This window comes from Eriocheir sinensis, chromosome 12, assembly GCF_024679095.1.
Source record: "Eriocheir sinensis breed Jianghai 21 chromosome 12, ASM2467909v1, whole genome shotgun sequence".
In the NCBI taxonomy this organism is placed as follows: Eukaryota; Metazoa; Arthropoda; class Malacostraca; order Decapoda; family Varunidae; genus Eriocheir; species Eriocheir sinensis.
In genome coordinates, this window is record NC_066520.1 from 5,833,746 (window position 1) to 5,849,048 (window position 15,303).

The window sequence follows — 15,303 nt, forward strand, 5'->3', positions numbered from 1 at the left end:
CTCTTTTTAGGAGCAGTAAGTAGCGGGCTTTTTTTGTTCATTATTGTTTTCTTTTTCTTTTTTTACGCCCTTGTGCTGTCTCCTCTGAAGTAAATAAAAAAAACAATAATAAAAAATAAATAAAAATGCACGCCCTTACTGCTGCACTTAATAACACCCACCTATCACACACTCACACAAGAGCAAACGCACAGACACACATAGACAAACACACAGACACATATACACAAACGCACAGACACATATACACAAACACACAGACACATATACACAAACACACAGACACATATACACAAACACACAGACACATATACACAAACACACAGACACATATTATACACAAACACACAGACACATATACACAAACACACAGACACATATACACAAACACACAGATACATATACACAAACACACAGACACACATACACAAACGCACAGACTCATATACACAAACACACAGACACATATACACAAACACACAGACACATATACACAAACACACAGACACATATACACAAACACACAGACACATATACACAAACACACAGACACATATACACAAACGCACAGACACACATACACAAACGCACAGACTCATATACACAAACACACAGACACATATACACAAACACACAGACACATATACACAAACACACAGACACATATACACAAACACACAGACACATATACACAAACACACAGACACATATACACAAACACAGACACATATACACAAACACACAGACACATATACACAAACACACAGACACATATACACAAACACACAGACACATATACACAAACACACAGACACATATACACAAACACACAGACACATATACACAAACACACAGACACATATACACAAACACACAGACACATATACACAAACACACAGACACATATACACAAACACACAGACACATATACACAAACACACAGACACATACACACAAACACACAGACACACATACACAAACACACAGACACATATACACAAACACACAGACACATATACACAAACACACAGACACATATACACAAACACACAGACATATACACACAAACACACAGACACACATACACAAACACACAGACACATATACACAAACACACAGACACATATACACAAACACACAGACACATATACACAAACACACAGACACATATACACAAACACACAGACACATACACACAAACACACAGACACACATACACAAACACACAGACACATATACACAAACACACAGACACAAATACACAAACACACAGACACATATACACAAACACACAGACACATATACACAAACACACAGACACATACACACAAACACACAGACACACATACACAAACACACAGACACATATACACAAACACACAGACACATATAAACAAACACACAGACACATATACACAAACACACAGACACATATACACAAACACACAGACACATATACACAAACACACAGACACATATACACAAACACACAGACACATATACACAAACACAAAGACACATATACATAAACACACAGACACCTATACACAAACACACAGACACATATACATAAACACACAGACACATATACACAAACACACAGACACATATACACAAACACACAGACACATATACATAAACTCACAGACACATATACACAAACACACAGACACATATACACAAACACAGAGACACATATACACAAACGCACAGACACATATACACAAACACACAGACACATATACACAAACACACAGACACATATACACAAACACACAGACACATATACACAAACACACAGACACATATACACAAACACACAGACACATATACACAAACGCACAGACACATATACACAAACACACAGACACATATACACAAACGCACAGACACATATACACAAACACACAGACACATATACACAAACGCACAGACACATATACACAAACGCACAGACACATATACACAAACGCACAGACACAGATACACAAACACATAGACACATACACACAAACGCACAGACACATATACACAAACACACAGACACATATACACAAACACAGACACATATACACAAACACACAGACATATATACACAAACACAGACACATATACACAAACACAGACACATATACACAAACACACAGACATATATACACAAACACACAGGCACACATACACAAAAACACAGACACATATACACAAACACACAGACACATACACAAACACACAGACAAACATACACAAACACACAGACACATATACACAAACGCACAGACACATACACAAACACACAGACAAAATGATACAAACAAACAATCAGCCACACACATACACACCCAAACGACATAAACAAGATAAGGAGAATAAGATAAAACGTACAATCAGGATGGAACTATATTCAAACGCGTCTCTTTAATCAGCATGACTATTATTTTCAGACACACATGAAGACCCGATACTCACAGTTGGGATTTCTCATACTTGCCATGCATACCACTCAATAAACCATTAGTTAACCACCAAGCTTCCTCTCCATTATTTTCAGACACCGTTGAAATCTTCCTGATTACATAATGATCCATAATACTTGTGATGCATATTGCCCAATGAGTGAAGACCATCCTGCCCTCACGCGTCACCGTATCTATCATAATGTTGAGCGCTGGAGGCCCGGGGGGAAGGGACCACTCATTTTTGTCCCGCCTCTCGACCATCCTCTTGAGGGAACGGAATCAGAGGCGCGAAACAGGAAGGTGGAGACGGAGAGAAAGAAGACCATTGCGTAGGAAGCCCTGTATACGTGTGGCTGAGGAGTGCGTCCTCCCCCGCGAGGAAGAGCGCATACAGTGCCGCTCAGGTGCACGAGGAGTGTTAGGTGGTGGTGGTGAAGGTTAGCGGAGATGTTGTTCTCTCCGAACGAGTGGTGGATCCTGTAAACCACGCAGGTGTTGCATAACCCGCTGAGCTCAGCCGTGGCGGGCACATAATTGCCACAAGATCTGCACGCCATGTGGACTGGGCCGTAGATTCTTATTTATTAGTACCACCGCTGGGTGAATATTGCCAAGCAGAACTCGGAGATGAACGAGGAGAGAGCCGCTGGACCCAACTGAATTTTTTTTACATTTTTCCACTTGGCTTATATTGTTTCTCTCTCTCTCTCTCTCTCTCTCTCTCTCTCTCTCTCTCTCTCTCTCTCTCTCTCTCTCTCTCTCTCTCTCTCTCTCTCTCTCTCTCTCTCTCTCTCTCTCTCTCTCTCCTTCTCCTTTATTTCCTTTATCGCATTCATTCACTACTTCATTTATTTTTCATTTTATTTATTTATGTACTTATCTGTTCAACCATTCATTACCAGTACATTGACTAGTAGTATGCTCTCCCTCTATCTATCTGTCTATCTATCTATCCATCTATCTATTTATCTCTTCTGTAATTGATGTTTTCGTATTCTATTATGGCGCCTCCGCTTCTCAATAATGCAAATCTTGAGGTGAATGTTTCAGAAGGGGGAAATCAATAGCCAGAGCAATGCCTCTTCTGTACATATTTCATAACTTCATTTGCGTGTCTGTGGCGGAAACAGGAAGAGGGGAAGGAAAAGGAAGAGGGGAAGGAGGAGGTGAAACAAAGGAGACTCGACTACGAAGGTGGAAATAAGAGGAGGAGGAAGGAGAAGAATAAGAAACGGAAGGAAAGAGGAAAGATGGAAAGAAAGTATAATAAAGGCAAGGAAGGGAAGGGAAAAGGATGAGGGGAAGGAGGAGGAGGTGAAGCAAAGGAGGGATTGAAAAGATGGAAATAAGAGGGAGATGGAGAATAAGAAACAGAAGGAAGGAGAAAGATGGAAAGAAACTATAATAAAGGCAAGGAAAAGGAAGGGAAAAGGAAGAGGGAAAGGAGGAGGAGGTGAAGGAAAGGAGGGATTGAAAAGATGGAAATAAGAGGGAGATGGAGAATAAGAAACAGAAGGAAGGAGAAGATGGAAAGAAAGTATAATAAAGGCAAGGAAAAGGAAGAGAAAAGGAAGAGGGGAAAAAGAAGGTGAAGTATAGAAGGAAATGGAAAAATGGAGATAAGAGGGAAGCGAAGAATGAGAAACGAAAGGATAAAGGAAAGATAGAATTAAACTGTAAGAAGGACAAGGATAAGAGGTGGAGGAGTAAAGGGAAAGGAAAATAATAGTAAGGAAAGGAAAAGAATAGTAAAAGATAAGAACAGTGGAAGATATGAATGGTTGAAAATTTGAATGGCAGAAGAATAGAGCGGAAAGTTACAGGAATAGTGGAAGAAAAAATATGGAAGAGGTGGAACTGGGTGACCTGATATATATAGATTAGACAAAAGGAAAGAAAAACGAAGGTGTTGTTAGAAGCGGCGAGGGATTTGAAGGAAGATGAAAAACTTAAAAAAAGGGAAGGAGTAGATGAAGAAGAAAAAGTCGAAGGTGTTGTTAGAAGCGGCGAGGGATTTGAAGGAGGATGAAAAACTTAAAAAAAAAAGGGAAGGGGTAGGTGAAGAAAAAGAAGGTGTTGTTAGAAGCGGCGAGGGATTTGAAGGAAGGAGAAAAACTGAAAAAAAAAAAAGGGAAGGGGTAGGTGAAGAAAAAGAAGGTGTTGTCAGAAGCGGCGAGGGATTTGAAGGAGGATGAAAAACTTAAAAAAAAGAAAAGGGAAGGGTTAGGTGAAGAAAAAGAAGGTGTTGTTAGGAGCGGCGAGGGATTTGAAGGAGGATGAAAAACTTAAAAAAAAGGGAAGGGGTAGGTGAAGAAAAAGGTGTTGTCAAAAGCGGCGAGGGATTTGAAGGAGGATGAAAACTTAAAAAAAAAAGGGAAGGGGTAGGTGAAGAAAAAGGTGTTGTCAGAAGCGGCGATCAATTTGAAGGAAGGAGAAAAACTGAAAAAAAAGGGAAAGTCAATTAAGAGAAAGCAAAAAAAAGTGAAGAAAAACGAAAAATATCAATGGAGTCGGGAAACCAATGAAGGAGTGAGTGAGTGAATGAATAAGTGATTTAATGAAGAACGAACTGACTGACTGACTGACCGACTGATTAAGTATTGACTGACTTACTGACTGAATGAATAAACGGATAAATGAATGAATGAATAAATATCTAGATCAAAGAATGCATGAATGAATGTAATGCTTGATTGGATAAAAACATAGATAAATAAAATGATAAACAGACGAAATAATGACTGAGTGCGAGAAAGGAAGAAAGGGAAGAGGAATAGTGAAGGAAAGGGGGAAGAGAAGGAGAGAGAGAGAGAGAGAGAGAGAGAGAGAGAGAGAGAGAGAGAGAGAGAGAGATGACCTTCCTCTGTCTGTGACCTTTAATTTTCCTCTCTGAGTCACGGGTCAACGAAGAAACATGGCCGCGGAGTCCCCAGCGAAAGAGGAGGAGGAGGAGGAGGAGGAGGAGGAGGAAGGGTAATAAATAGAGGATAAAAAAAAGAAGATCGAGGCGTATAGAGGACAGGATCGGGACAGTTGAGGACGAAGGAGAGATAATGCAAGAGGAAGAGGAAGAGGAGAAGGGATAGGAAGAGGGAAGGAGCGGGAGGAGAGAGACGTGTGTGTAGCTGAGGGAAGAGGAAAAAGAAACAGAGAGAGAAGAGTGGAAGGAATCGATGGAGCTGAAGAGAGAGAATGGAGTGGGAGGCAGGAGGAAAGGGAAGGGATAGGAACAAAGTAGCTGGGAAGATGGAGAGGAGGGGATGGATAACCAGTTGATGCCTAGAGGAAGGGAAGAAAAGGAGCGAGAGGAGAAGGGTAAGCAGGGAAGGCGGTTATGAGGGAGAGGAGCGGGAGGGGAGAAGAAGGGAGGAGATAATGGCTGACAGGGGAAGGAAGGGACAGGAAAAAAGGGATAAATATGAAGGAGACAGACCTTGGCATTCTATTACTGACTGACTTGCTCTTCCTTTTTCTTCTCCTGTGTTCCTCTTCCTCCTGTTCTTGTTCTTTTCCTCCTCATCTCCTGCCTCCTTCGGTTAATTTTCTTCCTCCTCTTTCTTTTTTCTTCTCCTTATTTTTGTTCTTTGCTCTCCTCTTCCTCCTTTCTATGTTCCTCTTCCTCCTGTTCTTGTTCTCTTCCTCCTCATCTCCTGCCTCCCTCTGTTCATTTTCTTCCTCCTCTTCCTTTTTTCTTCTCCTTATTTTTGTTCTTTGCTCTCCTCTTCCTCCTTTCTATGTTCCTCTTCCTCCTGTTCTTGTTCTCTTCCTCCTCATCTCCTGCCTCCTTCGGTTAATTTTCTTCCTCCTCTTCCTTTTATCTTCTCCTTATTTTTGTTCTTTGCTCTCCTCTTCCTCCTTTCTATGTTCCTCTTCCTCCTGTTCTTGTTCTCTTCCTTGTTCATCTCCTGTCTCCTTCAATCCATTTTCTTCCTCCTTTTCCTTTTTCTCTTATTCCTTTTTCTCTTTTTCTCTTATTGTTCCTTGCTCTCCTCTTCCTCCTCTTTATGTTCTTCTTCCTCCTGTTCTTGTTCTCTTCCTCCTCATCTCCTGCCTCCTTCGATTCATTTTCTTCCTCCTCTTCCTTTTTCTTCTCCCTAAGTTCGTTTTTTTTCTCCTCTTCCTCCTCCTTCTGTTTCTCTTTTTCCTCCTGCATTTTATTATTGTTACGCATTGGTTACGCTCGACCCCGACTGTCTCTCAGCACGTACAGGGATATATGATGTTTTTCGAGCATCATCAACACTTTCGAAGAGATATAGGTCGGTATTGTTAGAAGTTTTCGGCTCCCACATCAACTATTTCCAAAGGCCAAGAAGGAGATCAGTCGGGGTCCTATGAGTGGCATTTTAGGTTCACGGTACAGAAGAAGGGTCAAACTACCACCAGGCTCATGAAACTACCCCTGGAAATGCCCAACACTCCTATACGAAAGACTTGTCGAATACGTGTGCTTCTTCCTCCTCTTCCTTTTTCTTCTCCATATGTTCGTTTTTTTTCTCATCTTCCTCCTCCAAATGTTCCTCTAACTCCAGGCTCATAAAATTAAGCCTGGAAATGCCCAACACTCCTATGAAAGACTTGTCAAATACGTGTGCTTCTTCCTCCTCTTCCTTTTTCTTCTCCATATGTTCTTTTTTTCTCTCTCATCTTCCTCCTCCTTATGTTCCTCTTCCTCCAGGCTCATAAAACTACCCCTGGAAATGCCCAACACTCCTACGAAAGACTTGTCGAATACGTGTGCTTCTTCCTCCTCTTCCTTTTTCTTCTCCATATGTTCGTTTTTTTCTCTCATCTTCCTCCTCCTTATGTTCCTCTTCCTCCAGGCTCATAAAACTACCCCTGGAAATGCCCAACACTCCTACGAAAGACTTGTCGAATACGTGTGCTTCTTCCTCCTCTTCCTTTTTCTTCTCCATATGTTCGTTTTCTTTCTCATCTTCCTCCTCCTTATGTTCCTCTTCATCCAGGCTCATAAAACTACCCTGAAATGCCAACACTCCTACGAAAGACTTGTCGAATACGTGTGCTTCTTCCTCCTCTTCCTTTTTCTTCTCCATATGTTCGGTTTTTTTTCTCATCTTCCTCCTCCTTATGTTCCTCTTCCTCCAGGCTCATAAAACTACCCCTGGAAATGCCCAACACTCCTACGAAAGACTTGTCGAATACGTGTGCTTCTTCCTCCTCTTCCTTTTTCTTCTCCATATGTTCGGTTTTTTTTCTCATCTTCCTCCTCCTTATGTTCCTCTTCCTCCAGGCTCATAAAACTACCCCTGGAAATGCCCAACACTCCTACGGAAGACTTGTCGAATATGTGTGCTTCTTCCTCCTCTTCTTTTTTCTTCTCCATATGTTCGAGTTTTTTTTCTCATCTTCCTCCTCCTTATGTTCCTCTTCCTCCAGGCTCATAAAACTACCCCTGGAAATGCCCAACACTCCTATACGAAAGACTTGTCAAATATGTGTGCTTCTTCCTCCTCTTCTTTTTTCTTCTCCATATGTTCGGGTTTTTTTTTCTCATCTTCCTCCTCCTTATGTTCCTCTTCCTCCAGGCTCATAAAACTACCCCTGGAAATGCCCAACACTCCTATGAAAGACTTGTCAAATATGTGTGCTTCTTCCTCCTCTTCCTTTTTCTTCTCCATATGTTCGTTTTTTTTTTTTATCATCTTCCTCCTCCTTATGTTCCTCTTCCTCCAGGCTCATAAAATTACGCCTGGAAATGCCCAACACTCCTATACGAAAGACTTGTCAAATATGTGTGCTTCTTCCTCCTCTTCCTTTTTTTTCTCCATATGTTCGTTTTTTTTTCTCATCTTCCTCCTCCTTATGTTCCTCTTCCTCCAGGCTCATAAAACTACCCCTGGAAATGCCCAACACTCCTATGAAAGACTTGTCAAATATGTGTGCATGCTTGGGCGCCGAAATGATCAATAATACAACCCACTGGCCAGGGTCGAATTATAAGACATTTCGTCGCCCAAGAACAAATATTTGACAAGGCTTTCGTAGAAGTTATGGGCATTTCCAGGCGTAGTCTTATAATCCTGGTGGTAGTTTGACTCTTCTTCTGTACCATGAACCTAAAGAAACACTTATTAGAACCCGAGTGACCCCTTCTTTGACCATAAGATATAGATGATGTGAGAAGCGAACGTGTCTAATTATATCGACCCTTATACCAAAACACCTACTGATGGACACATATGTAAACCTTATAAAAGCAGGAAGAGTCGCAGAAGGTCAAGCACACTATGAAAGGCAGTGTTTGTAAACTTATCGACGCATGTTTTCTTGGTTCTTTAATTCATCTAGCTTTTTTTCTTGAATGCATCGTTTTTATTTATTTATTTATTTATTTACGTTTTACGCCTATAGCGCCGGTAGGCTCTCTTTAGGGGCCTGGATGGGAGTCGGCCCCAGCCCATCATGGCGCAGGCAAGTGTTTATAGTGGCGCCATCTTCTCTTGTAATTGCACCCGCCACATGACCGCTCTCGCTGTTCCAAACACCTTTAGTCTGGTACAATAGCTCCAGCTTATTGTGTTTTGCCCTAAAAGAATGCAGGCAGTGTTCGGTGGAGGAGGTTCAGACACTTTGATAGGTTCAGACACTTCAATAGGTTCAGACACTTCAGTAGGTTCAGACACTTCGATGGGTTCAGACACTTTGATAGGTGCAGACACTTCAATAGGTTCAGACACTTCAATAGGTTCAGACACTTCGATGGGTTCAGACACTTCAATAGGTGCAGACACTTCAATAGGTTCAGACACTTCAATAGGTTCAGACACTTCAATAGGTTCAGACACTTCAATAGGTTCAGACACTTCAGTAGGTTCAGACACTTCGATGGGTTCAGACACTTTGATAGGTTCAGACACTTCAATAGGTTCAGACACTTCGATGGGTTCAGACACTTCGATAGGTTCAGACACTTCAATAGGTTCAGACACTTCAATAGGTTCAGACACTTCGATGGGTTCAGACACTTTGATAGGTTCAGACACTTCAATAGGTTCAGACACTTCGATGGGTTCAGACACTTCGATAGGTTCAGACACTTCAATAGGTTCAGACACTTCGATGGGTTCAGACACTTTGATAGGTTCAGACACTTCAATAGGTTCAGACACTTCAATAGGTTCAGACACTTCAATAGGTTCAGACACTTCGATGGGTTCAGACACTTCGATAGGTTCAGACACTTCAATAGGTTCAGACACTTCAATAGGTTCAGACACTTCGATGGGTTCAGACACTTTGATAGGTTCAGACACTTCAATAGGTTCAGACACTTCGATGGGTTCAGACACTTCGATGGGTTCAGACACTTCGATAGGTTCAGACACTTCAATAGGTTCAGACACTTTGATAGGCTCAGACACTTCAATAGGTTCAGACACTTTGATAGGTTCAGACACTTCGATGGGTTCAGACACTTTGATAGGTTCAGACACTTTGATAGGTTCAGACACTTCAATAGGTTCAGACACTTTGATAGGTTCAGACACTTCGATGGGTTCAGACACTTTGATAGGTTCAGACACTTCGATGGGTTCAGACACTTTGATAGGTTCAGACACTTCAATAGGTTCAGACACTTTGATAGGTTCAGACACTTCGATGGGTTCAGACACTTTGATAGGTTCAGACACTTCGATGGGTTCAGACACTTTGATAGGTTCAGACACTTCAATAGGTTCAGACACTTTGATAGGTTCAGACACTTCGATGGGTTCAGACACTTTGATAGGTTCAGACACTTCAATAGGTTCAGACACTTTGATAGGTTCAGACACTTCAATAGGTTCAGACACTTTGATAGGTTCAGACACTTCGATGGGTTCAGACACTTTGATAGGTTCAGACACTTCGATGGGTTCAGACACTTTGATAGGTTCAGACACTTCAATAGGTTCAGACACTTTGATAGGTTCAGACACTTCGATGGGTTCAGACACTTTGATAGGTTCAGACACTTCGATGGGTTCAGACACTTTGATAGGTTCAGACACTTCGATGGGTTCAGACACTTTGATAGGTTCAGACACTTCAATAGGTTCAGACACTTCAGTAGGTTCAGACACTTTGATAGGTTCAGACACTTCAATAGGTTCAGACACTTCAGTAGGTTCAGACACTTCGATGGGTTCAGACACTTCGATAGGTTCAGACACTTCGATAGGTTCAGACACTTCATTAGGTTCAGACACTTTTAAAGGTTCAGACACTTCAATAGGTTCAGACACTTCAATAGGTTCAGACACTTCAATAGGTTCAGACACTTCAATAGGTTCAGACACTTCACTAGGTTCAGACACTTCATTAGGTTCAGACACTTCGATAGGTTCAGACACTTTGATAGGCTCAGACACTTCACTAGGTTCAGACACTTCGATGGGTTCAGACACTTTGATAGGTTCAGACACTTCAATGGGTTCAGACACTTCAGTAGGTTCAGACACTTCGATGGGTTCAGACACTTCAATAGGTTCAGACACTTCAATAGGTTCAGACACTTCAATAGGTTCAGACACTTCACTAGGTTCAGACACTTCAGTAGGTTCAGACACTTCGATGGGTTCAGACACTTTGATAGGTTCAGACACTTCGATAATTAATTACTTTTTTTTTCACGTAGGTTCATATCACCGAAACTTTGTCGACTTTCTAGGTTGGTCTCCCTTAACTCCCTCCCCCCCCCCAAAAAAAAAAAAATCCTAACATTTACAGATTAATAAAAAAAGGAAGAAAAAAAAAGCTACAAATAGACGCTGATCCTATGACTCTCTGAAAGGTTACGATAAGCCTCTGAACCCCTACCACCCTTTTCTCCTCTTCCTGGACCACCCCCGAGGGCGCCGCGTGGTGGAGGTGGAGGCTGCGGGAGGCGAATGTCAAGGCTCGGAGGTAAACAATCGGTGCGTTTGTGTCATGCATCTTGTAGGCCGATGAGACCCAGCGAGCACCTGCCTGATATTTGACTGCCTGGTGCTACCCTTCCATTCTTCCTCCTCCCTGCGCCCCTCTCCCTCCTCTGCTTCCTCCTCTTTCTCTTCCTCTTGTTGCTCTTCCTCATCCTCTTATAGATTCGCTTAACTTTTCTTCTCCTCTTCCTTTTCCTTATGCATCGTTTCCTTCTCCTCTTGTTTCTGTTTCTCCTCCTCGTCCTCATCTGTTGCCTCCTTCTCTTCCTCTTCCTCTTCATCGTCTTTCTCTTCCTCCTCCTCTTGCTGTTCTTTTTCTTCCCCTCTTCCTCTTCCTTATGTTCCTCTTCCTCCTTCTTTTATTGTTCCTTTTTCTTCTCATGTTTGTTCCTTGTTCCCCTCTTCCTCCTGTTCTTGTTCTCTTCCTCATCTCCCGTCTCCTTCTGTTCATTTTCTTCCTCCTCTTCCTTTTTCTTCTCCCTAAGTTCGTTTTTTTTCTCCTCTTCCTCCTCCTTCTCTTTCTCTTTTTCCTCCTGCTCTTCTTCCTCCTTCTGTTTCTCTTCTTCCTCTTCCTCTCCCTCCTCCTCTTCTTCCTCTTCCCCTCTTTCTCATATTCATCTTCCACCGCCTTTTTCCTGTTTCTCCTCTATCTCACTTCTTCCTCCTCTTCTTCCTTTTCCTCTTCCTTCTTTTCGTTTTTTTTTTCTTCTCTTCTTCCTCCTCCTCCTTATGCGTCGACCCTCTTACGATCCTCTTTCTCCTCTTTGTGCATCTCCTTCTCCTTTTCTCCTCTTCCTTATGTTCCTCTTTCTTCTCTTCTTGCTCTTCTTTCTCCTTGATATCTCCGTTTATTTCTCTGCTTTCGCCCTTTTCTCCCCTCTTTGTTTTTTTCCTTATTCTTCTTTCATTCCTTCTAAGCCTTTTATTTCTCCTCTCATCTTCTCTCTCTTCTGCGTCTTTTCCTTTATTTATTTTTATTTTTTTTCCGCTGTTCTTACCCTCCTCTTTTGTCTCTTTCCTCTCGTTTCACATTTTCCTATTTTATCGTATTTGTTCTCTTACTTTCAACGCTAGTCTCTTCTTTCTTTCTTGGTTCTGCTGTACCCTTTTTGTCCATGACTGACAATGTAGTTAGCCTACCCCTTCAGAACGAGGGCAACACATAATACGATTCACGGCAGTATCAGATTATTTTATTTAACTTCGGAAATATCTCATGCCGTCAAAGAGGTAGGCACTCGTAATATCGATGATTTATATGAGTCGAAAGTCTTAAAGCATTGTCTTATCACTTTGTCTCACGACTGTTTTGTATACTAATTCAAAATGGATATAACGGAGCACATTATAATTTATATAGTTCAGCAGGAGACTGAAGAAAATCACTATGTTTTGTTTTGTGATTTAAGAATTGTGTTATTACCGGTAAATTCCGATTTTATAAGACCATTTGTTTTACAGCCCCGATAGCACTATTATTATTGGTCCTAATAAAAGTATCTTCTAGCATTACTTATTGCCGAGCCTGTGATTACCTATAAGGAACGAGGAGGAAGTGAGGCACGAGGAGAAATCTTTAAAGAAACAGCAAACTGAATTATAGTTCAGAGACACGCCAGTCCTCGTCGACAGGCTCATTTGGTCGGCTCGGCTGACGTCAGCCGATAGAATCGGTCTGTCGGCACCCTCCAACGGGCAGCCATAAATTGGCAAAGGCCCGTGCATTCCCCTCCAAGGAGGGAGCAGTCCATAAACAATAACAACAAAGTTACAGTAATGGAATAAAATATATTACAGGGCCGTAATTTCTGGGGGGCCTAGGGGGCGATAGGTCCCAACACTGTTTTCTATACCGGCCACATAATACCCCTAAAAGTGCCTATTTTTTCAAAAATTTCCCCAACCTGCGCATGCTCGCTTCGCTCGCTACCCTTCCCCCTCAACTCATGAACCCATGATGCCCTCTAGCCCCCCCACAAAAAAAAAATCTGCCAAAATTACGGGCCTGTATTAGAAACACACACACACACACACACACACCTGAAAACTGCTGATTGCTTCCTCCTTCCCTCCTCTGTTGCAGTTGAGGCTGTGTAGTCTGCTTCCACGACCACCACCAACTGAAAAACCAATGAAAAACGGATCGCTGGTCACGAGCCACAGAAAACGGAGCACCGGCGACGCCTGACTCAAAATTTACTCAGTTTACCCCGAGTGACAGCGGCGTCTGTCGTCAAAGGAGTTTGCGTGAAGATGTGCCACTACCCTGCCGCCATGGACAACACTTCCGGCCCTGCGACATATTGGCCTAAACGTAGCTGGGTGTCCCAAAGGCATTGGTTAGTTCAAAGAGCAGTTTCCTGCCTCACATGTTGCTTAACGTTTAAAAAATAAATGAGGGGCCACAAAAAGTTAGGTGCATTTCCTGTGTTTTTTAATATTGATAATAATAATAATAACAAACACTGACCAGTTTGTATGGTAGGCTCCAGTCCTGCTTATATAAAATATTCAAATTACCTTTGGAAATAAGCCCCGTTCACACAAGCTCAGCAACCACAGACAGGACTGGTTTATTTTTTCCGTTATTCACCGGTCATCTGTGGCTGGAATCAGAGAGGCGGGATGGCTTCTTTGTGAGTTGGTCATTCTTATACTAATGGTCAATAATGAGGAGACATAATTTAAGCAACCTGCGAGTTAGTTTATGAGCGCAACGCAACTCTCTCTCTCTCTCTCTCTCTCTCTCTCTCTCTCTCTCTCTCTCTCTCTCTCTCTCTCTCTCTCTCTTCTCGGGTTACATTGCAAATATTATGTGCAAGCCAAATTTTCCATAAAGGCGTTCAAGGCTAGCGAGAGGGCGCCAAGCTGACGGGCGGCAGGTCACGGGGAAATAAAAACGTTTTAACGACGCCTCTCATCTCTGTTCATTGACTTGGAAAATGATAAACATTTCACAGATCTCTGCTGCTAACCTCCAAAAATCTTGAAAATGCTGACTTACTTGGAAATCACTCACAGTTATGGGGAATTAATTATTACAACACGCTCAGCAATACTACGTACGGTTCTGCAAGGTGTGGCACATGTGGCTACGTGGCTCACAAAGTTAGTGTGTTTGAAGTACACACTACAAACAGGTAGTGCGAAGCGGTGCGGCGGAAGTATAGCCACACAGGTGTGTCTACGTATTCAATGAATTTTGTCTTTCTTTGCCATAATAGGTAAATGTCCCTGGGAAATAAACACAACCCTACCTCCCCTCCCCCCCAACACACCCATTCCACGAAGATACAAGGAGGTTAATTACACACAGAAATTTTAATTATTATTGAAATTACCTTTTCTGTGCTGTAAAACAAAGGGCAGGAACCTTTTTCGTGGTGTCGGGCTGCTCTTGACACTAACTGAAAAACTCAGCCCAAAATAATAACGCAAATATGTAACTTTACCTATGGAGAAAACGTACACAGCAGCCTCCGTCGATGGTTACCTGCAGGTAAAAGTCAACTTGAGCGTAAGCTAAGTTTGGCTTGGCTTCCGTCCTCTCCGTCTCATTGGCTATCGAACCTGTGGTGGGTAAGAACCCATTACCCCGGGACACAGGGCAAGTGTGGCATCCGGGTTACCCTAGTTTACCTTCCCCAGGTTTTTCCAGGTACCCATTCATAGACCAGCCCGAAAAGGAGGATTAATAGGGGAGACCGGGTCTAGTTGTTACACGGGTAAGTTGTTACAAGGCCGTTATTTCAAACTTCCTGATGTAGATGGCGCGCGGGACTCTGCCGTTTAAAAACCTACTCCATGCCATTAGAACTGCCACTGAGTGTTGCACTGACGGATCTTCGCCTTCAAAGCTATGGCTTACAAACGATTTTTAACTCGAAAAGTATTTTTTTGTAGCAATAGTAAATCCTTAA

At 42.2% G+C, this 15,303-nt stretch overlaps 1 protein-coding gene across 1 annotated transcript; it reads right to left on the reverse strand.

Moving 5' to 3' along the window:
- Positions 1-8,899: 8,899 nt before the first annotated feature.
- LOC126997246 (probable serine/threonine-protein kinase kinX) lies at positions 8,900-14,471 on the reverse strand. Its single transcript, XM_050858243.1, has 2 exons — positions 14,450-14,471; positions 8,900-11,028 (listed from the first exon to the last, which is right to left on the reverse strand). Exons 1-2 carry the CDS (start codon positions 14,469-14,471, stop codon positions 8,900-8,902), a joined length of 2,151 nt encoding a protein of 716 aa, XP_050714200.1.
- Positions 14,472-15,303: the final 832 nt, after the last annotated feature.

What these genes read in the sequence shown, in the direction of transcription:
- LOC126997246 (XM_050858243.1), bottom strand. Translation starts at nt 14,471, where the DNA reads ATGTGCCACACCTTGCAGAACC. An exon ending in GTGCCACACCTTGCAGAACC is followed by an intron (nt 11,029 to 14,449) that starts GTACGTAGTATT and finishes AACCCATCGAAG; the next exon opens with TGTCTGAACCTACTGAAGTG.